Below are 21,684 nucleotides of genomic sequence, written 5' to 3'. Positions count from 1 at the left end.
GCAATTGACTCATCGGTCTAAAGCCACCTATATTTCCTGAATTCCACACTTACAAGTTGGGGTCCATGATCTGAAACAAATTTATCTGATATAATATTGAGAAAATTGTTGCTATCATATTTGAACTTATATTATTTGTTAATTTATGGAGTTCCAAAAAAAAAGTCAAATCTAGTTTGTGAATACTGATCTGACTTAGATTCAGTGAGACGAATTTTCCAGCCCTTCCCGCTGGTGGAATCTTCCGGTCTCACCAAAGGCAGCACCCATAGGTTCCCCGGGATAGGTGAGCCATGCAAAATGTCATAGATGTCAGCAGGACTGGGAGGTCCCATGGCAGCCAATGGCGAGCCACATCCACTGCTGGAAGACATGTTCAGGGGGGTGCGGGAGGGATAGAATACTTGAATCCCCACAATGCAGAAGGAGGCCATTTTGCTCATCGAGCCTGCACTGACTACAATCCCACCCAGGCCCTATCGCTGTACCCCCACGTACTGACCCTGCTAATCCCCCTGACACTAAGTGGCAATTTACCGTGGCCAATCCAGCTAACCTACACATCTTTGGAGTGTGGGAAGAAACCGGAGCACCCGGGGGAAACCTAGGCAGACACAGGTAGAACATGTGACCTGCACACAGACAGTCACCCAGGGCCAAATTGAACCCGGGTCCCTGGCGCTGTGAGGCAAAAGTGCTAACTACTATGCCACCATGCTGCCCCTGTAATATTGGGGTGGGGATGCCGGGATTTGAACCCGGGTCCTCATGCTGCCAAAGCACACGCTCTTCCCTATCCCTGGACCACCACGTAAATACCCTGCTAATCCCCCTGACACTAAGGGGCAATTTAGCATGGCCAAATCAACCTAAGCTGCACATCTTTGGAGTGTGGGAGGATACCGGAGCACCCGGAGGAAACCCACGCAGACACAGGGTGTAAATTCCACACGGGCAGTGGCCTGAGGCTGGAGTTGAACCCGGGTCCCTGGGACTGTGAGGCAGCAATGCTAACTACTGTGCCAACATTCCGGATTGGGGGGCAGGGTGAGTGGGGGGGTGTGGAAACCACAAAATCTCACCCAGTACATCAATCCCAACTTTCTGCCACGGACTCCTTTTACTTCCACTGTCTTTTTTATGCAGTTCCTTCCTGTATGTGTTACATGTCTAATAGTGGTCAACTCCCATTTGCAAATGTGTCAAACACAAGCGAGAAGCAGAGGTTTCTTGCTACTCCTCAGATTGTTTAATTTATGATGCCTTTTTATCATCATAAGTTTCATTCAGTTTGCCTTCACACAAGCTGTTGTTTTAACCCCCACCGCCTTGGGAACTGGCTGGAACAGGAATTAAAGTCAACAAGATAAACTTAGCACCTGTTTCCCACCTGTGTTTATTTATTTGCCTCTGTTCTGCTGCTTCAGCACTACTGCCTCACAGAACAGGGATCCGGGTTCGATTCCCTGCTTGGGTCACTGTCTGTGCGGAGTCTGCACATTCTCCCCGTGTCTGCGTGGGTTTCCTCCAAGTGCTCCGGTTTCGTCCCACAGTCTGAAAGACGTGCTGGTTAAAGGCATTGGCCATGCTATATTCTCCCTCAGTGTACCCGAACAGGCGCCAAAGTGTGGCGCCTAGGGATTTTCACAGTAACTCCATTGCAGTGTTACTGTAAGCCTACTTGTGATACTAATCAATAAATCTAAACTCTCTTAGGTAGTTGAGGCAACTGCCTGATTTAGGAACCTTTCGAATTTATGCAATGCAGGATCCTATTACCTGACTAAGATCTTGGTGTTATTTTAATAGTTTACTGGGTAGGGTGTCCTCTGCAAACGCACATCTCAGTAAAATCTGGAATATATCCAACAGAGACCTTGTACGGTGAGTGTAAAATCCATCTCTGTGGACCTGAAAATGTCATGTCCTTATGTCAATGCAAGCACAGATTAACATGCAAATGCAGAAACTTAACTTGCTAAAAGTTGTGGGGAAATTTCAAGAGGTGGCTGATTGTATCTTAACACTAAGACAATTCAAAACTTGCAAGGCAAATATCTCTGTGCAAAAGACGTAACAAATTTATTTAACATAAAACATACAAACAATACAATACAAACTTACAGCCGACTGGAATCTCACAAAGGGTTAAACAGCTCTATGGAGAGAGCTACAGAACCTCTCTGGTTCATCATCAATAATTCCGCCTTCCATTAGCTTAGATTCAATTTCGTTTAACAGTTATACATCAATACAAATCTCTGGCAAATACCTCAGCCAATCATAATCATATAGCACGGTGAGATCTTATTAATCTAACTGATTCCGGACGTATTCTCCCCCATTGGCATTAACTAACTCTCTGTCTCTAGGTAACGGCAGACGCTACCACAAGGTCAAAGTGGACATTCCCACCGGCTCACTGCCAAGTCGAATAGACATGTGTTCCTGCGTCTGGATTCATATCTATTTTGTATCTGGGCAATGAATGCATCTATTCATAATGTTGCTTAATGAATCCCCTCTAGGAATGCCACCCAATAAGACTTGCTGACTGACCTGTTTCCAGACCTGTGGTTTTGAATTATTGACTTCAACCACCATGCCTTTCGGTAACTTCACTTGACCAAAGTGGACAATGCATTTGAAATAAGTTTAAAATATCAGCATATACGTTTTAAAATCATAACTACTTGTTTTGATTCATTTAAAGTAAAGTTTATTTATTAGTCACAAGTGGGCTTACATTAACACTGCAATGAAGTTACTGCGAAAATCCTCTAGTCGCCACACTCCGGTGCCTGTTCGGGTACACTAAGGGACAATTTAGCACAGCCAATGCAACTAACCAGCATGTCTTTTGGACTGTGGGAGGAAACTGGAGCATCTGGAGGAAATCCACGCAGACACGGGGAGAACATGCAGACTCCGCACAGACAGTGACCCAAGCCAGGAATCGAACCCAGATCCCTGGCGCTATGAGGCAGCAGTGCTAACCACTGAGCCACCGGGTTGCCCACATACTGCATCCACATATATGTAAGCTGTCGGTGTTAACTAGCCCAATAATCATTTAACTCTTCACTGATCCCTCATCCTCTGAAAGACTGCATTCTGCCTTTAAATCTTATTCGCTGGTTAGAAATCCCCTTCCACATGCAAGTAGTCAGAAATTAACTGTGATATTTTCAGATTATGAGAGACCATGCTGCAGGTTTTACACACACTTAAATTTTAACCCCAGCATGGCATGGTAGCACATTGGCTAGCACTGTTGCCTCAGGGACCCAGGTTCAATTCCCGGCTTGGGTTATTGTCTGCGCAAAGTCTGAATGCTTTCCTTGTCTCTACGTGGGTTTCTTTCAGGTGCTCCGGTTTCCTCCAACAGTCAGAAAGACATGCGGGTTAGGTGCATTGGCCGTGCTAAATTCTCCCACAGTGTACCCGAACTGGCATTGGGGTGTGGTGACGAGGGGATTTTCACAGTAACTTCATTGCAGTGATTTGCTTTGATTTATTATAGTCACATGTAATAGTATACAGTGAAAAATATTGTTTCTTGTGCGCTATACAGACAAAGCATACCATTCATAGAGAAGGAAATGAGAGAGTGCGGAATGTAGTGTTACAGTCATAGCTCAGGTGTCGAGAAAGATCAACTTAATGCAAGGTAGGTCCATTCAAAAGTCTGATGGCAGCAGGGAAGAAGATGTTCTTGAGTCGGTTGGTACGTGACCTCAGACTTCTGTTTGTTTTTCCCGATGGAAGAAGGTGGGAGAGAGAATGTCCGGGGGGTCTTTAATTATGCTGGCTGCTTTTCCAAGGCATCGGGAAGTGTAGACAGTGTCAGTGGGTGGGAGGCTGGTTTGAGTGATACTATAAACCTACTTGTGACACTAATAAATACACTTTCAAAAAACATTTGGACACAGTCTGACATCATATACTTGCTGCAGGATTCCAATGCATCATGAGCAAGTTACAGTACCTGAAAGATTTTGTGAGAGTGGGTATGGGATTAGGGAAAGCAGGATATCCAACATTCCTGGAAGCAATTTTTTGATTTGATTTGATTTATTATTGTCCCATGTACCAAGGGACAGTGAAAAGTATTGTTTTGTGTGCTATCCATACAAATCATATTATACCTAAGTACGTCAGGGTAGTGGAACAGAATGCAGAATGTAGCGTTACAGCTACAGAGAAGGTGCGGAGATCAGTTCAGTATCTGAGAGCTTTGTTCAAAAGTCTGGTGACAGCAGGAAAGAAGGTATCCTTGAATCTGTTGGTACGTGTTTTCAAACTTTTCTATCTTCTGCCCAATGGAAGAGGGTGGAAGAGAGTTTAACCATGGCTCAGCTAAGACTCTAACCAACATTTACAGATACACCATTGAAAGCATTCTTTCTGGTTGTATCACAGTTTGGTATGGCTCCTGCTCTGTCCAAGACCACAAAAAACTACAAAATGTCGTGAATGTAGCCCAGTCCATCACGCAAACCAGCCTTCCATCCATTGACTCTGTCTGCACTTCCCGCTGCCTCGGAAAAGCAGCCAGCATAATTAAGAACCCCACTCACCTCGGACATTCTCTCTTCCACCATCTTCTGTCAGGAAAAGGATACAAAGGTCTGAGGTCGCGTACCAACCAACTCAAGAACAGCTTCTTCCCTTCTGATCAGACTTTTGAATGGACCTACCTCGCATTAAGTTGATCTTTCTCTACACCGTAACTATGACTGTAACACTACATTCTGCACTCTCTTCTTTCCTTCTCTATGAATGGTATGCTTTATCTGGATAGCACGCAAGGAACAATACTTTTCACTGTATACTAATACATGTGACAATGATAAATCAAACCAAATCAAATCAAATCAGAATCAAATCTTTGATTATGTTGGCCACTTTTCCGAGGCAGGGGGAAGTGTAGATGGAGTCAGTGGATGGAAGTCAGGGTTGCATGACTTATAGAGCTGCTAGTGATATATAAATAGCATTCCAATTCTTAAAGGCAAATTTGGATGAAGATTAACAGGGATACTGTTTTCTCATCCGTACTATTCCCATGTCAGCTTCACACATTCATATTAATCTATTCTGTGTTTTTTTAATCCAGATGTTAGTTCTAAAATAAATGTTCATGTGGATGTAGTGTATCTATCTACTCATTAGTTTATACTTTGCATTCCACAAACATACAATGGAACCAACAGAATCCCCAGATTTCTGATGCCATTGTAAGAGATTGGGGAGAGGAAAATTAACCTTTTTTGGCACTCTGGTATACCCTTCTAATAGGAGGTTAGTGCAGATTGCTTGAACAAGAAGTGGTACAAGTGATCCACACGGTCTTTGTGGTGATATGTGCCTGCATGCATCATAATGTAAAGGTACTCAGCAAAGCAAGGGTTAACGTGGGACTGGAGAACGGCCTACTGTATAATGTATGCAATCAAATGGTAATAGACTCTGAGAGAACAGTCCTGAAGCAACACTCAGTAAGGAGTAGTGACATAGCTCAGTAACAGGGATGGCGACATAGCTCAGTGGCAGATGACGTGCTTTGGCAGCATGAGGACCCGGGTTCAAATTCTGGCATCCCCACCCTAATATTACAGGGGTGGCAGGATGGCACAGTGATTAGCACTGCTGCCTCACAGCGCCAGGGACCCAGGTTCAATTCCAGCCTTGGGTCACTGTCTGTGTGGAGTTTGCAAGTTCTCCTCGTGTCTGCGTGGGTTTCCTCCGGGTGCTCCGGTTTCCTCCCACACTCCAAAGATGTGCGGGTTAGGTGGATTGGCCATGGTAAATTGCCCCTCGGTGTCAGGGGAATTAGCACGGTAAATATGTGGGGTTATGGGGATTGGACCTAGGTGGGATTGTTGTCAGTGCAGGCTCGATGGGTCGAATGGCCTCCTTCACTGGAGGAATTCTAGAATTCTATAAGTAAGCAGCTAGCCTGCATGGTGGAGCACTCTCCAATACTCTACTCAGAGGGTCTCCCACATCATGGTGATTTGCTGCATTCTGCACAACCCTGGTGCCTCAAAGTGGGCGAATATCTCAATATAAGAGCCAATGTGGTGGATGAATCCCAGCCGACCCGCCATACAAAATGAGCTAAAAAGCAGACACCCCAGCATGGTAACCCACCACACTGGCCCACGGGTGACATTCCACCTTTCTCACTTTCCACCACACTTAGGGCGGAATTTTCCCATCCTGCCCGCCACGGGAATCACAGCGGGTGGGACACGGACCATGCAAAGGTCCGTTGACACCTTGGGTGGGATTTTCAGGCTTTGAGGCGAGCGTGGCCAGAAAACCCTGCCCTTAGTCTCCACAACAGAAAATTCCATTCCTTTACTCAGAAGTGAGAGAGTAACCAACGATCCAAGACTGATATGAAAAAAATGATCACCCCTTCCCTGCCAAAACAATTGATATGTGTAGGTTCATGGCATCATCATTGAGGAAATTAGGACCAGCTGATTTCCAAAAGAGACTGAGACTCATTGAACTCATAACTTGAGTAGATTTTGAAAATAACGAACAAACCTGTATGATGACACCTACTGATTATAAACAGTAGTTCAACTTTAAATGCTATGTACTGCTTAAAATTTGAAAATGTCAAAACGTGACTATAATTTGAGCCAATGATGTGTTTGTATGCAAGAGTAGATGTGCATAGGACAGAGGAAACCTTTAAATAATGGTGAGGCCAGAAATCACATCTTAATCACTAGCATCAGCTGGGCAACATGGTGGCACAGTGGTTAGCACTGCTGCCTCACTACGCCAAGGACACAGGTTCGATTCCCGGCTTGGGTCACTGCCTGTGCGGAGTCTGCAAGTTCTCCCCGTGTCTACGCGGGTTTCCTCTGGGTGCTCTGGTTTCCGCCCACAGTCCAAAAGATGTTCTGGTTAGGTGCATCAACCATGCTTAAAAAATAAATTCAGTGGTTCTGAGTACACACTCACCAGGTATACTCTCTTGGAACAAAACAAATAACCAATTAACAAAATCATATAAACTGAGGGACAAATTAAAAGAGCAGCCTTAAAGGGATACTGCATCAAATAAAAAATTAATTACAAAGGAAACTTAAAACATCAAACCAGATTTTGACACCAAGGGCACTAAAACACCTCAGTCTCTGTGGTGTCCAGTGAACACGGAAGGCCTCGATGGAGCCAGAGGAAACCACACGCCCCCTCTTCAGAGACATTTGACCATGAATGTAGCCACATTAGACCAGCAGATAGGACATTTCTAAGGATATGACTGCACTAAAGAGGGTGCAGAGGAGATTCACCAGGATGTTGCCTGGGTTGGAGCATTTCAGCTATGCAGACAGATTGATTAAGTTGGGATTCATAGAATCACTATTGTGCAAAAGGAGGCCATTCGGCCCATTGAGCCTGCACCGACAACAATCCCACCCAAGCCCTATCCCTGCACCCCATGTAGTTACCCTGCTAATCCCCCTAACACTGAGGGGCAATTTTAGTATGGCCAATCAACCTAACCTGCACATCTTTGGACTGTCGGAGGAAACCGGAGCACCTGGAGGAAACCCACGCAGATATGGGGAGAGCGTGCAAACTCCACACAGTCACCTGGGGCCGGAATTGAACCTAGGTCCCTGGTGCTGTGAGGCAGCAGTGCTAACCACTGTGCCACCGTGCCACCTAAGGTTGTTCTACATAGAGCTGAGAAGGTTGCGGAGGGGGGGAGGGCACCTGATTGTGGTGTACAAAACTATGGGGACATTGATAGGCTAGGTAGGAAGAATCCTTTCCCCTTCAAAGAGTGGTCAATAACCATGGGCATTAGATTTCAGGTAAGGGGCAGGAGATTTAGAGGAGATTTGAGGAAAACCTTTTTCACCCAGAGTGTGGTGGGAATCTGGAGCTCACTGCCTGAAAGGTACAGGACCTCTTTCTGTGCTGTAAAACTCTGTGATGCCCTCGGTCGCTGCCTGGACCTGTTGGTGGCGAGTGTGGCCAGGTCCAGGAGCAGATTCACAAAGAGGTCCTTCACCTCCTCCCCAGCCCTTTCTGTTGATCAGCAGTGTGGGACTGACACGCAAACAAAGCTGTAATAAAAGGTTTTTCAAATAACTGGAAATAGGGTTTATTTATTAGTGTCACAATTAGGCTTACATTAACACTGCAATGAAGTTACTGTGAAACTCCCCTAGTCGCCACACTCCGGCACTTGTTTGGGTACACTGAGGGAGAATTTAGCATGGCCAATGCACCTAAGCAGCACGTCTTTTGGACTGTGGGAGGAAACCGGAGCACCCGGAAGAAACCCACGCAGACACGAGGAGAATGTGCAGACACCGTACAGACAGTGACTCAAGCTGGGAATCGAACCCGGGTCCCTGGCGCCATGAGGCAGCAGTGCTACCCACTGTGCCTCCATACAAGTGCAGCCTATAACAGGATATATACATGGTCCACTCACCAGGTCATACAGTCAACTCTTATAAAGCAGCATAATTATGTTAACAATCTGATGGTCCTCTAGTGTACTTGTAGCAACAGCACAGAAATGCAAATTCTCAGCACCCATCTAAAATGTCTGCTTAAAGGTCACCTCATTTACCCATGTTGGATTTCATATTCTCATGGGAAGTCTAATAGGTCATTTTTGGCAAGTGGCCATATATTGGTCTAGAGATGTGACAGTTTGCTTGCCAAGAAGCTCTATCCTGTTTCCTAGCCAAGACCGTTTGCCAAGAACTCTGCAATTGCGTGTAGCTTGAATAGGACGTCTGATTGGTACCTTGCCAGTCATCAATATTTATCTGCTGATCAGAAGAAGAAAAGGATCAGAGGAGACAGGCAGGATGGCAGTAGTTAGACCTTTGATATTCAAAGCATTTCTGAGGAGGTCAAACATCCATTGGAACATAGGATAAAGTCATAGTTTGAGGACAAAGGGTAAACCTGTTAGAACTGAGTTGAGGAGAAATTTCTCCATCCAGAGGGTGGTGAATGTGTGGAATTCACTACCACAGAATGTAGTTGAAGCCAAAACATTGTCTGATTTCAAGAAGAAATTAGATATAGCTCTTGGGCTAAAGGGATCAAGGGATATGGGAGGAAGGAGAGATCAGGATATTGAATTTGATGATCAGCCATGATCAAAATGAATGGCGGAGCAGGCTCTAAGGCCCGAATGGCCTACTTCTGCTTCTGGTTTCCATGTTTCTATAAATTAGGAGCAGTAGCCAAATTCAGCCCTTCGAGCCTGCTCCGCCATACAATCAGATGATGGCTGATCTCTCCCTGGTCTCAAATCCACCTCCCCACCTGTTTCCCATTTCCCTTTATCACTTTTTTTATTGGAAATAAATCTCCGTCTTGTGACCAACCAAATGGAGAAGATTTATTCGGGAAGGCACTACGGGCATGGTGGCACAGTGGTTAGCACTGCTGCCTCACAGTGCCAGGGACCCAAGTTCTATTCCCAGCTTGGGTCACTGTCTGTGCGGAGTCTGCGCATTCTCCCTGTGTCTGCGTGGGTTTCCTCCGGGTGCTCCAGTTTCTTCCCACAGTCCGAAAGACGTGCTGGTTAGGTGCATTGGCCATGCTAAATTCTCCCTCAGTGTGCCTGAACAGGCACCGGAGTGTGGCGACTAGGGGATTTTCACAGTAGCTTCATTGCAGTGTTAATGTAGGCCTACTTGTGACACTAATAAATAAACTTAAAAACTTAAACATATTGAGAGACTTTTCCCGGGAACATGCAAAGCCCAAGTGAAGGCATCGGAGAGAACACACAAATGTCCAAGGAACTCACCCACCTACTCCGCATGTGGCAGAGTCCGCAGATCATGATTGGACATCTCAGAACCCATCCAACTGAAGTGGAAGCAAGTCATCCTCGATCCTGAGGAACTGCCTAAGGGGGAGAAGAAGGAACTCGAGGAGGAGCTGCCCGCTATCTTGGCAACACTGGCTGAAAACCAGGGCATCGTATCTGGCTTCATCCAAGGACGTCTACTTCCCTGGTGACACCATAACAGAATTGTGCAATTTCAGGAAACTAACCTTAGAAACTATCTCAACGACCTGAACTTTCACATCTATCAATGTCGTGGTCCCTGAACATTTCTTGAACTTCTTAAATCACCGTAGTCTTTTAAGATCAGCAGGAGATGTGTTGAATCTCAGTACATAGTTCCATAATGCAGATGATAGATGCCCTGTATCCTGTGACAGTGACGTCATAAATCTCATGCCAAACAGGCATGTTGCGGGGTCTTTTCAGAGACTAGGTATCGCCAAAAACCCCAGGAAGTACAAAGACTCACAAAGCCAGTGTCCCGGTTAAAGACATATCTTTCTTTGACCAACCATCGAAGGGAGAGATTAGCATTGGGCAGCCCAATGCCTTAGTAGAAAAGAAGGCCCTGAGTATTCCAATACTATTCTGAAGTTACAATGCCTTTCACAGATCAATTATACATTTCTCAAGTGTTACGTTTCCTGCCTTCCACTAGTTATGAGCCAGTCAAAGAACAAAGAACAAAGAAAATTACAGCACAGGAACAGGCCCTTCGGCCCTCCAAGCCTGCACTGACCAAGCTGCCCAACTGAACTAAAACACCTTATTCCCATCCTATTCATGTGTCTATCAAGACGCCCCTTAAAAGTCACTATCGTATCTGCTTCCACTACCTCCCCCAGCAGTGAGTTCCAGGCACCCACCACCCTCATTGTAAAAATTTTGCCTTGTACATCTCCTTTAAATCTTGTCCCTCATATCTTAAACCTATGTCCCCCTAGTAATTGACTCTTCCACTCTGGGAAAAAGCTTCTGACTATCCACTCTGTCCATGCCTCTCATAATCTTGTAGACATCTATCAGGTCACCTCTCAACCTCCGTCGTTCCAGTGAGAACAGTACAAATTAGTACAAATCAATCACTGTTAACGATTGTCATAATACCTTAGCCAATTACATTCTACCCTCTGACATCATGGGATTTCATTGGTCCGTAGAATCCAGATGCTTCTTCCACCTGTAGCTAAGCAACCCCAGATGCTTAGCTACAAAGGTCAAAGTTACTGTTCCCACCAATACTCATTCACGTCAATGACCGAACCAGACAGCTGCCATTCTCAAGTCTGAGAAGAACTGTCTTATCAAGACAGCTTGAACAGCCCTATTCATAAAGTAGCATTGGGAACCATATTGTGTGTAACTTTTGCTGATAAGACTATGCACATTCTGTGGTTTCATCGTTCCAAAGAATATGGTTTGTCTGCTAGGGCTTCATCCCATCATCCCTCGCAGCAACCTGCCTTTGGCTAAAGTGTACAATTACTTTTAAAAATACAGCTAGTACATTTTAAAATACCAAAATACATGTTTAAATCAGAAATAATTGTTCAAATCTCATACTTACTTAAATCTCTTACTGTGTTCATACTGTTTTCATGCAGACAGTTCTCCTGTTACACTCTGAGTCTCATCTGAGGTCATTTTACTCAGTGCTGGTTGTTTTATTAGTGTCTTAAATCCTTGATTATTTGAAATTTCTCTAACCTACTATGAATTTCTCCACAAAGAGGCATGATGCACTTTTACGGTCGATTCCTCAAAGTCAGGGAATTGTTAATGGCACCAGTGTGACACAGCCGGCTTCTTAATGAATAAAAAATAAGTTTCACCCCATGAATGTGCTGTAGCCATAAATACAGAATCATGAACATTAAGATCTGCTAATAGCCATGATTCCTTTATTTTCTAGAATCATAAAATATCACAATCCAATAAAAAACCCACTTGACCCATCAAGGCTGTATCAGTGTGCATTCCTGCATGGGCCATATAATTTACACTCATTCTCCTGTTTTATGTCCATTCCATTTAATATCATTCTTCATTGAACATCTACTTCGTCCATGTGTGAGGAAAGAGTTAATCAGACTGTCTGCTAGGGCGGCACGGTGGCACAGTGGTTAGCACTGCTGTCTCACAGCTCCAAGGACCTAGGTTCAATTCCTGGCTTGGGTCGCTGTCTGTGCGGAGTCTGCATGTTCTCCCCTTGTCTGCGTGGGTTTCCTCCGGGTGCTCCGGTTTCCTCCCACAGTCCGAATGACATGCAGGTTAGGTGCATCGGCCATGCTAAATTGCCCCTTAGTATCAGGGGGATTAGCAGGGTAAATATGTGGGGTTACGGGGGTTGAGCCTGGATGGGATTATTGTCGGTGCAGGCTCGATGTGCCGAATGGCCTCCTTCTGCTCTGGAGGGTTTCTAATGTTATTCAATATAGATTTCTTGTCACATTAGGCGGCATGGTGGCACAGTGGTGAGCACTGCTGCCTCACAGCATCAGGGACCTGAGTTCAATTCTGGTCTTTGGTGACTGCCTGCATGGAGTTTGCACGTTCTCCCCGAGTCTGCATGGGTTTCCTCCAGGTGCTCTGGTTTCCTCCCACAGTCGAAAGATGTGCAGGATAGGTGAATTGGCCATGCTAAATTGCCCCTTTGTGTCCAAGATGTGCAGGCTAGGTGGATTGGCCATGGTAAATGCGCAGGATGATGGGGATGGGGTGGGCCTGTGTAAGAAGGTCTTTTGGAAAGTCGGTGCAGATTCAATGGGCCAAATGGCCTCCCTCTGGACAGTAGGGATTATATGGTTCCAACAGTGATTTTTGCCTGAGGAAGCACAAGTCAATTTCAATGAGGTAGCACTAGGGAGCCTTGTGGTGCAGTGGATACCTCTGAGCCAAGAACTCCAGATTCAAGTCACACTCCAGGACTTGCTGGCCATGGAAGGTATATTCAGGTGGCCAGGCATGTTGATTATCAACATGTAACTCCTTCCAGTGCATCTATGGCAGGCAGCAAGAGTGTGAAAATGTCCTTGTCAACCATGCTTGATGTGGAATAAGAACATAAGAACATAAGAAATAGGAGCAGGAGTAGGCCATCTAGCCCCTCGAGCCTGCCCCGCCATTCAACAAGATCATGGCTGATCTGAAGCGAATCAGTTCCACTTACCCGCCTGCTCCCCATAACCCCTAATTCCCTTATCGATCAGAAAACTATCTACCCGTGATTTAAACATATTCAACGAGGAAGCCTCCACCACTTCAATGGGCAGAGAATTCCAGAGATTCACTACCCTCTGAGAGAAGAAGTTCCCCCTCAACTCTGTTCTGAACCGGCCCCCCCTTATTTTGAGGCTGTGCCCTCTAGTTCTGGTTTCCCTTCTAAGCGGAAAGAATCTCTCCACCTCTACCCTATCCAGCCCCTTCATTATCTTATATGTCTCTATAAGATCACCCCTCATCCTTCTAAACTCCAACGAGTACAGACCCAATCTGTTGAATCTCTCCTCATAAGCTACACCCCTCATCTCCGGTATCAACCTGGTGAACCTTCTCTGCACTCCCTCCAAGGCCAATATATCCTTTCGCAAATAAGGGGACCAAAACTGCACACAGTACTCCAGTTGCGGCCTCACCAGTGCCTTGTACAGTTGCAGCAAGACCTCCCTGCTTTTATATTCTATCCCCCTCGCGATAAAGGCCAACATTCCATTCGCCTTCTTGATCACCTGCTGCACCTGCAGACTGAGTTTTTGTGATTCGTGCACAAGGACCCCCAGGTCCCTCTGCACAGTCGCACAATGTAATTTTTCTCCATTTAATTAATATTCCAATTTACTATTATTTCTTCCAAAGTGGATAACCTCACATTTGCTAACGTTATATTCCATCTGCCAGATCCTCGCCCACTCGCTCAGCCTATCCAAATCTCTCTGCAGACTTTCCGCGTCCTCCACGCAATTCGCTTTCCCACTCACCTTCGTGTCATCAGCAAACTTGAATACCCTACATTCTGTCCCCTCCTCCAGATCATCTATGTAAATGGTAAACAATTGAGGCCCCAGCACCGATCCCTGCGGCACGCCACTGGTCACCAACTGCCAACCAGGAAAGCACCCATTTATCCCAACTCTCTGCTTCCTGTTAGATAGCCAATCCCCAATCCACGCCAACACCTTACCCCTAACTCGGTGTACCCCAATCTTCTGCAGTAACCTTTTGTGAGGCACCTTATCGAACGCCTTCTGGAAATCTAAAAACACCACATCCACCGGTTCCCCTCTGTCAACCGCACTAGTGACATCTTCATAAAAGTCCAGTAGATTCGTCAAACACGACTTTCCCTTCATGAATCCATGCTGCGTCTGCTTGATCGAACCATTCTTATTCAGGTGCTCTGTTATTTCCTCTTTAATAATGGACTCTAGCATCTTCCCAACTACGGACGTTAAGCTAACCGGCCTGTAGTTACCCGCCTTTTGTCTACTTCCTTTTTTAAACAGCGGCGTAACAGTAGCTGTTTTCCAGTCAGCCGGCACTACCCCAGAGTCCAGCGAATTTTGATAAATTACTACTAACGCATCTGCTATTACCTCAGCCATTTCTTTCAGTACCCTGAGATGCATTCCATCCGGGCCCGGGGACTTGTCTACCTTCAGTCCTGTTAGTCTACCAAGCACCACCTCCTTAGTAACAGTAATTGTATTAAGGACCTCCCCTCCCACCAACTCTCGAGGGAATGGTGTCCCTGAAGCTATAGCATCTAGCGACAGCTTGAGAACCTGTTTCAGGAAAACAAGTAGAACAGACATAAACATGTGTGCTTTGTTTGTCTCATATCATAGAATCCCTACAGTGCAGAAGGAGGCCATTCGGCCCATCGAGTCTGCACCGACCACAATCCCACCCAGGCTCTATTCCCGCAACCCCACATATTTACCCCACTAATCCCCTGACACTAAGGTCAATTCAGCATGGCCAACCAACCTAACCCCACACATCATTGGACTGTGGGAGGAAACCGGAGTATCCGGAAGAAACCCACGCAGACACGGGGCGAATGTGCAAACTCCACATGCACAGTGACCCGAGGCCAGAATTGAACCCGGGTCCCTGGCACAGTGATGCAGCAGTGCTAACCATTGTGCCACCGTGCCACTTTGTGAAGTCACCAAGTCTAAAGATCACTGAATTGTTGAATTAAGATTGACCATAAAACAAGAATGAGTTTAGATGGTAAATTTAAATAAAAGCATTCACAGTGCCTCCATACTGGGGGCGGCACGGTGGCACAGTGGTTAGCACTGTTGCCTCACAGCACCAAGGACCAGGGTTCGATTCCCGGCTTGGGTCATGTCGGTGCGGGAGTCTGAACATTCTCCCGATGTCTGCTTGGTTTTCCGCTGGGTGCTCCGGTTTCCTCCCACAGTCCGAATGATGTGCTGGTTAGATGCATTGACCATGCTAAATTCTCCCTCAGTGTACCGAACAGGCGCCGGAGTGTGGCAACTGGAAGACTTTCACAGTAACTTAATTGCAGTGTTAATGTAAGCCTACTTGTGACACTAATAAATAAAGAGATCTTAAATCGGTTGATAACAAGCTTTGGGCAAGAACTGTTGTGCTTCGACTCCAGACTCTAAGACATCAAGGGGAATGTGCAGAACGTGAGCGTTGAGATAAAGGATCAGCTATGATTATAGTGAATGGTGGAGAAAGCTCAAAGGGCCGAATGGCCTACTTCTGTTCCTATTTTCTGTTTTTATGATTACGTTATCCTTTCCAAAGCAAGGCATTGGTGTTTAATGATGCTGATTTATGATTTCTAGTTTCACTTACTTTGTAAAATAGCAATAAGAATTTGCTATGTTAACAAAGTAGGGAAGTACAATTCTTCATTCGTAAAATTGTGAAATGGTTATGGAATGGCCCCTGGTTCCATAAGTTAGAAATAATCACATTTTAGACTCAAACTTCTGGAGTTTCATCAAGTGTACTTCTTGCTTCTTGATGTACTGGTAGATTAATTCATTGATACTTGGCACATGACTACAGTGCAACAGTGAAATGTGATACCCCAGGGCATAAATTCACATTGCAATTCGTCCCTAACACTTTATGAATAAAAAACAATATAGCATCCCTCTTTTTTTAAAATTACATACAAATGCCTCTATATCAATATAACTGTTCCAATTACTTTTTTTCTGAACTATAAATAAACTGAACATTTTTATAGTCTTTTATAACTGGTTTTCATTTCTAAAAATATTATTCACGGTATCGCCTAGGTGTTAGGATGCCCTGCCTCCACCTTGTAGATCTGGCATTCATCGCTCTCAGTGGTGAGTTGACACACTGTACAGGCGATGTTGTGCTTGCTGCTCCTGGTGTTGTAGAAGTCTTGATTCACGTTGCGAATGTTGCGTCACTTGCTGGTGACATTGTTGTTGTTCCACCACTTGTTGATGAGGCTGTTGATGCTGTCTCGCTGGTTAGTGATGTTGCTAGTATTGCTGTTGATCTTTTCGACTTTCGAGCTCAGGCATAGGCTAAACATGAATTCTGTTCCTTCTCATTTGCTTCCTGGTTTTGGTCTCAATTATGAAAACACAGGTGAGGCCACAGCTGGAATATTGTGAGCAGTTCTGGTCACCATATTACAAGAAGGACGTAATTGCTCTAGAGAGAGTGCAGAGGAGGTTTAAAAGAGTGTTGCCAGAGATAGAAAAGAGTAGCTGTGAGGAGAGATTGAGTAGGTTGTTGCTATTTCCCTTGGAATAAGGAAGGCTGAGGGATGACTTAATAGAGGCGTACAAAATTATGAGGGGAAGAGATAGAGTGGACAGGATAAAATTGTTTCCCTTGGTGGATAATTCTAGAACCAGTAACTTCATTGCAGTGTTCATGTAAACCTACTTGTGACACTAATAAATAAACTAAACTTTATAGATTCAAGATAAGTGGCAGTAGGTGTAGAGGGGACAGGTGGAAGAACATTTTTATGCAAAGGATGGTGGGTGTCTGGAATTTGTTGCTCAAGTTGGTGGTGGAGGAAGAGACCCTAAACTCTTTGAGAAAGTACCTGGATCTGCATCTTAGGTACTGTAAGCTACAGGGTTATGGGCTGGGTGCAGGAAGGTGGAATTAGAAAGGGCACCTGGGTGACCTTGGGCTGGCATGGACAAGATGGGCTGATTGGCTTCCTTCACCTTCAAGTTGTGTTGTAATTTTTCTATGGTTCTATATATGATCCTGGAGTCTAAGCTTCAACAATAACGTTTGCTGGTTTCTATGTTTTCATGATTGGATCCTGCACAGGTACAGTTTGTCCTTTCAACAACTGAGGCAGGGATTTGGCAATGCCAATTGAAGTGTTGACCTCTTTCTATCGTGCACAAGAGTGAATTATTGTCTGGCTTCTTCCTGGAGGGAGTGTCTTGCTTGGCAGATTTGTCTTACACCTTCTTCCATTCAACAATTCTATTTAGGGAAGGTTGTGGCGTAGTGGTATTGTCGCTGGGCTAGTAATTCAGAAGACCCAGGATAATGCTCTGGGGACCTGGGTTTGAATCCCACTATGGCAGATGGTGAAATTTTAATTCAATAAAAATCTGGAACTAAGACTCTACTGATGACCATGAAACCATTGTCAATTGTTATAAAAACCCATCTGGTTTTGGGATACTTTGTCAGAGAGTTGGTGCAGACTTGATAGGCTGAATGGCCTCTTCTGCACTGTGGGGATTCTATAATTGCTTATGAATTCTATCCTCTCTTTAGCTTTGCTCCTTACATTGTTTCATAAAAGCTGCCCTTGCCCTAGTGCAGTGACTACATTAAATTACTATGGTTCTATAAGGATGCATCATCCACGGCTAAGGAAGTTAAGGATAGTATTAAATTGAAAGGAAAAGTGTACAATACTGTAAAGAATAATGATAGGGCGGAAGAATGGACAGATTTTAGAAATCAACAAAGAATTACTAAAATATATGAAAAGTGCGATTAGAGTATGAGAGAAAGCTGGTTAGAAATATAAAAATAATTAGTAAGTATTTCCACAAGTACTTAAAAAAGAAGTTACTAAAGTGAGCGTTGATCTCTTAGTGGTAGCTGTGCGAGTCAGTGGACTTATAATGAATATTAGTTGATAGCCTATCGCCAAAAATGGAGACATTCGAGAAAGGGAAGGGAAAAGTCAACACCATGTTAAACTGAGAGAAGTGTAGAAATTGGAAGCAAGGTTGACAAATCTTCCCAATTCAGAGGGAGAGCAGGAAATGGTACTAACACAGTCATCAATGTATCAGAAAAAATATTGAGGGAGGGGGCCAGAGTAGGACTGGAACAAGACATGTTTCACTTATCCCAGAAAAAGCCAGACATGGCTAGGATAATATTATTTTATTTGGAGCAAACGAAATGAAGTATTACCCTGCTAGCCCCCCTGACACTAAAGGACAATTTAGCACAGCCAATCAACCTAACCCACACTGGAGGAAACCCACCCAGACAATGTGCAAACTCCACACGGACAGTGGCCCGAGGCCAGAATTGAACCCAGGTCCCTGGCGCCATGGGGGGGGGGGAGGTTGTAAGGGCAATGGAGTCCTTTACTGGGATGGCACAGTGGTTCGCACTTCTTCCTCACAGTGCGGGAAACCTGGGTTCGATTCGTGACTTGGGTCACTGTCTGTGCGGAGTTTGCACGTTCTCCTCGTGTCTGCGTGGATTTCTCCGGATGCTCTGGTTTCCTCTCACAGTCCAAAAGACGTGCTGGTTAGGTGCATTGGCCGTGCTAAATTCTCCCTCAGTGTCCCCATACAGGCGCCGGAGTGTGGCAAGTAGGGGAATTCTCACTAACTTCATTGCTGTGTTAATGTAAGCCTACTTGTTACACGAATTAATAAACTTTAAAAGTCAGAATGGTCTGGAAGGTTAAACTTTAAGGACAGATCACTGATTGTCAGAGGAAGGTCAGAGGATGCCATGCATTGAGCAGGTTGGGTGTTGGGGGGGATAAGGTGCTCCTCATTGCATTGCTGCCACCTGCTGCCCAGAACAGCCACCGCGCCTGCGCCCCATTCAGAGCTGGCGCATGCGTGCTGCCGCGCTCCGCCCCCCGGGCGCGCATGCGCGCAGAGGCCGCTCGGCCGCCTGAGCTCCCGGATCGCCGAGTGCTGCAGTCCCGGTGGCGCCAGCTGTGGCCGGGGGCGGTGGATCCGCACCCCCCTCTCCCCCCCCCGCCCCATTGTCACTCAGCATGAGCTGCTCCTCATCAGAAACCCTGGCCCAGGAAATCCACCTCAAGCGAGGCGTTTCAGGTAATGGGTGGGGGAGGGGAGGGATAGGGGCGTGTTGTGAGGGGGGTGGAGGGGGGCCAGTGAGGGGGGTGGAGGGGGGGCAGTGAGGGGGGTGGAGGGGGGGCAGTGAGGGGGGTGGAGGGGGGGCAGTGGGGGTGGAGGGGTGGAGGGGAGGGGTGGAGGGGGGGGGTGGAGGGGGGGGTGGAGGGGGGGGTGGAGTGGAGGGGTGGAGGGGGGGTGGGGTGGAGGGGGGGGGGTGGAGGGGTGGGGTGGAGGGGTGGAGGGGGGGGTGGAGGGGTGGGGGGGGTGGGGTGGAGGGGTGGGGGGGGGTGGGGTGGAGGGGTGGGGGGGGGTGGGGTGGAGGGGGGGGGGGGGTGGGGTGGAGGGGGGGGGGGGGTGGGGTGGAGGGGGGGGGTGGGGTGGAGGGGGGGGTGGAGGGGTGGAGGGGGGGGGTGGGGTGGAGGGGGGGGTGGAGGGGTGGAGGGGGGGGGGTGGGGTGGAGGGGGGGTGGAGGGGTGGAGGGGGGGGGGTGGGGTGGGGGGGTGGAGGGGTGGAGGGGGGTCAGTGAGGGGTTGGAGGGGGGTCAGTGAGGGGTTGGAGGGGGGCAGTGAGGGGTTGGAGGGGGGAGGGGGGGCAGTGAGGGGTTGGAGGGGGGAGGGGGGGCAGTGAGGGGTTGGAGGGGGGAGGGGGGGCAGTGAGGGGTTGGAGGGGGGAGGGGGGGCAGTGAGGGGTTGGAGGGGGGAGGGGGGCAGTGAGGGGTTGGAGGGGGGAGGGGGGGAAGTGAGGGGTTGGAGGGGGGAGGGGGGGAAGTGAGGGGTTGGAGGGGGGAGGGGGGAAGTGAGGGGGAGGGGGGGGAAGTGAGGGGGAGGGGGGGGAAGTGAGGGGGAGGGGGGGCAGTGAGGGGTTGGAGGGGGGAAGGGGGGTCAGTGAGGGGGTGGAGGGGGGAGGGGGGGAAGTGAGGGGTTGGAGGGGGGAGGGGGGAAGTGAGGGGGAGGGGGGGGCAGTGAGGGGTTGGAGGGGGGAAGGGGGGTCAGTGAGGGGTTGGAGGGGGGTCAGTGAGGGGGTGGAGGGGGGGGTGGGGGGTGGAGGGGGGTCAGTGAGGGGTTGGAGGGGGGTCAGTGAGGGGTTGGAGGGGGGCAGTGAGGGGTTGGAGGGGGGAGGGGGGAGGGGGGGCAGTGAGGGGTTGGAGGGGGGAGGGGGGCAGTGAGGGGTTGGAGGGGGGAGGGGGGGAAGTGAGGGGTTGGAGGGGGGAGGGGGGCAGTGAGGGGTTGGAGGGGTGAAGGGGGGGCAGTGAGGGGTTGGAGGGGGGGAGGGGGGGCAGTGAGGGGTTGGAGGGGGGGCAGTGAGGGGTTGGAGGGGGGGCAGTGAGGGGTTGGAGGGGGGGAGGGGGGGAAGTGAGGGGTTGGAGGGGGGAGGGGGGAAGTGAGGGGTTGGAGGGGGGAGGGGGGGCAGTGAGGGGTTGGAGGGGGGAAGGGGGGCAGTGAGGGGTTGGAGGGGGGGAGGGGGGGCAGTGAGGGGTTGGAGGGGGGGAGGGGGGGCAGTGAGGGGTTGGAGGGGGGGAGGGGGCAGTGAGGGGTTGGGGGGGGAGGGGGGGCAGTGAGGGGTTGGGGGGGAGGGGGGGCAGTGAGGGGTTGGAGGGGGGAGGGGGGGAAGTGAGGGGTTGGAGGGGGGAGGGGGGGAAGTGAGGGGTTGGAGGGGGGAAGGGGGGCAGTGAGGGGTTGGAGGGGGGAAGGGGGGGCAGTGAGGGGTTGGAGGGGGGAAGGGGGGGCAGTGAGGGGTTGGACGGGGGAAGGGGGGGCAGTGAGGGGGGGGAGGGGGGGCAGTGAGGGGTTGGAGGGGGGGCAGAGAGGGGTTGGAGGGGGGAGGGAGGGCAATGAGGGGTTGGAGGGGGGGCAGTGAGGGGTTGGAGGGGGGGCAGTGAGGGGTTGGAGGGGGGGCAGTGAGGGGTTGGAGGGGGGAGGGGGGAAGTGAGGGGGAGGGGGGGGAAGTGAGGGGGAGGGGGGGGAAGTGAGGGGGAGGGGGGGGAAGTGAGGGGGAGGGGGGGGAAGTGAGGGGGAGGGGGGGGCAGTGAGGGGTTGGAGGGGGGAAGGGGGGTCAGTGAGGGGGTGGAGGGGGGAGGGGGGGAAGTGAGGGGGAGGGGGGGCAGTGAGGGGTTGGAGGGGGGAAGGGGGGTCAGTGAGGGGTTGGAGGGGGGTCAGTGAGGGGGTGGAGGGGGGGGTGGGGGGTGGAGGGGTGGAGGGGGGTCAGTGAGGGGTTGGAGGGGGGTCAGTGAGGGGTTGGAGGGGGGCAGTGAGGGGTTGGAGGGGGGAGGGGGGAGGGAGGGCAGTGAGGGGTTGGAGGGGGGAGGGGGGCAGTGAGGGGTTGGAGGGGGGAGGGGGGGAAGTGAGGGGTTGGAGGGGGGAAGGGGGGCAGTGAGGGGTTGGAGGGGGGAAGGGGGGGCAGTGAGGGGTTGGAGGGGGGAAGGGGGGGCAGTGAGGGGTTGGACGGGGGAAGGGGGGGCAGTGAGGGGGGGAG

General features: G+C 48.8%; 1 protein-coding gene and 1 long non-coding RNA gene across 2 annotated transcripts in view; both read left to right on the top strand.

Moving 5' to 3' along the window:
• The window catches only part of LOC144506965 (uncharacterized), a 521,793-nt gene that overhangs the window by 460,568 nt on the left and 39,541 nt on the right, over positions 1 to 21,684 (top strand). The gene's annotated exons all lie outside the window — the stretch shown is intronic.
• The window catches only part of synj2bp (synaptojanin 2 binding protein), a 41,962-nt gene continuing 39,326 nt past the window's right edge, over positions 19,049 to 21,684 (top strand). The window contains exon 1 of the mRNA XM_078233419.1: positions 19,049 to 19,191. Within this exon, the coding sequence (XP_078089545.1) occupies positions 19,131 to 19,191 (61 nt within the window). The 5' untranslated portion in view covers positions 19,049 to 19,130. The remainder of the gene's footprint in view (positions 19,192 to 21,684) is intronic.

Source organism: Mustelus asterias, chromosome 18, assembly GCF_964213995.1.
Source record: "Mustelus asterias chromosome 18, sMusAst1.hap1.1, whole genome shotgun sequence".
Classification (NCBI taxonomy): domain Eukaryota; kingdom Metazoa; phylum Chordata; class Chondrichthyes; order Carcharhiniformes; family Triakidae; genus Mustelus; species Mustelus asterias.
Note: the sequence above shows the minus strand (reverse complement) of the source record. Positions and strands in the feature narration are given on the sequence as shown.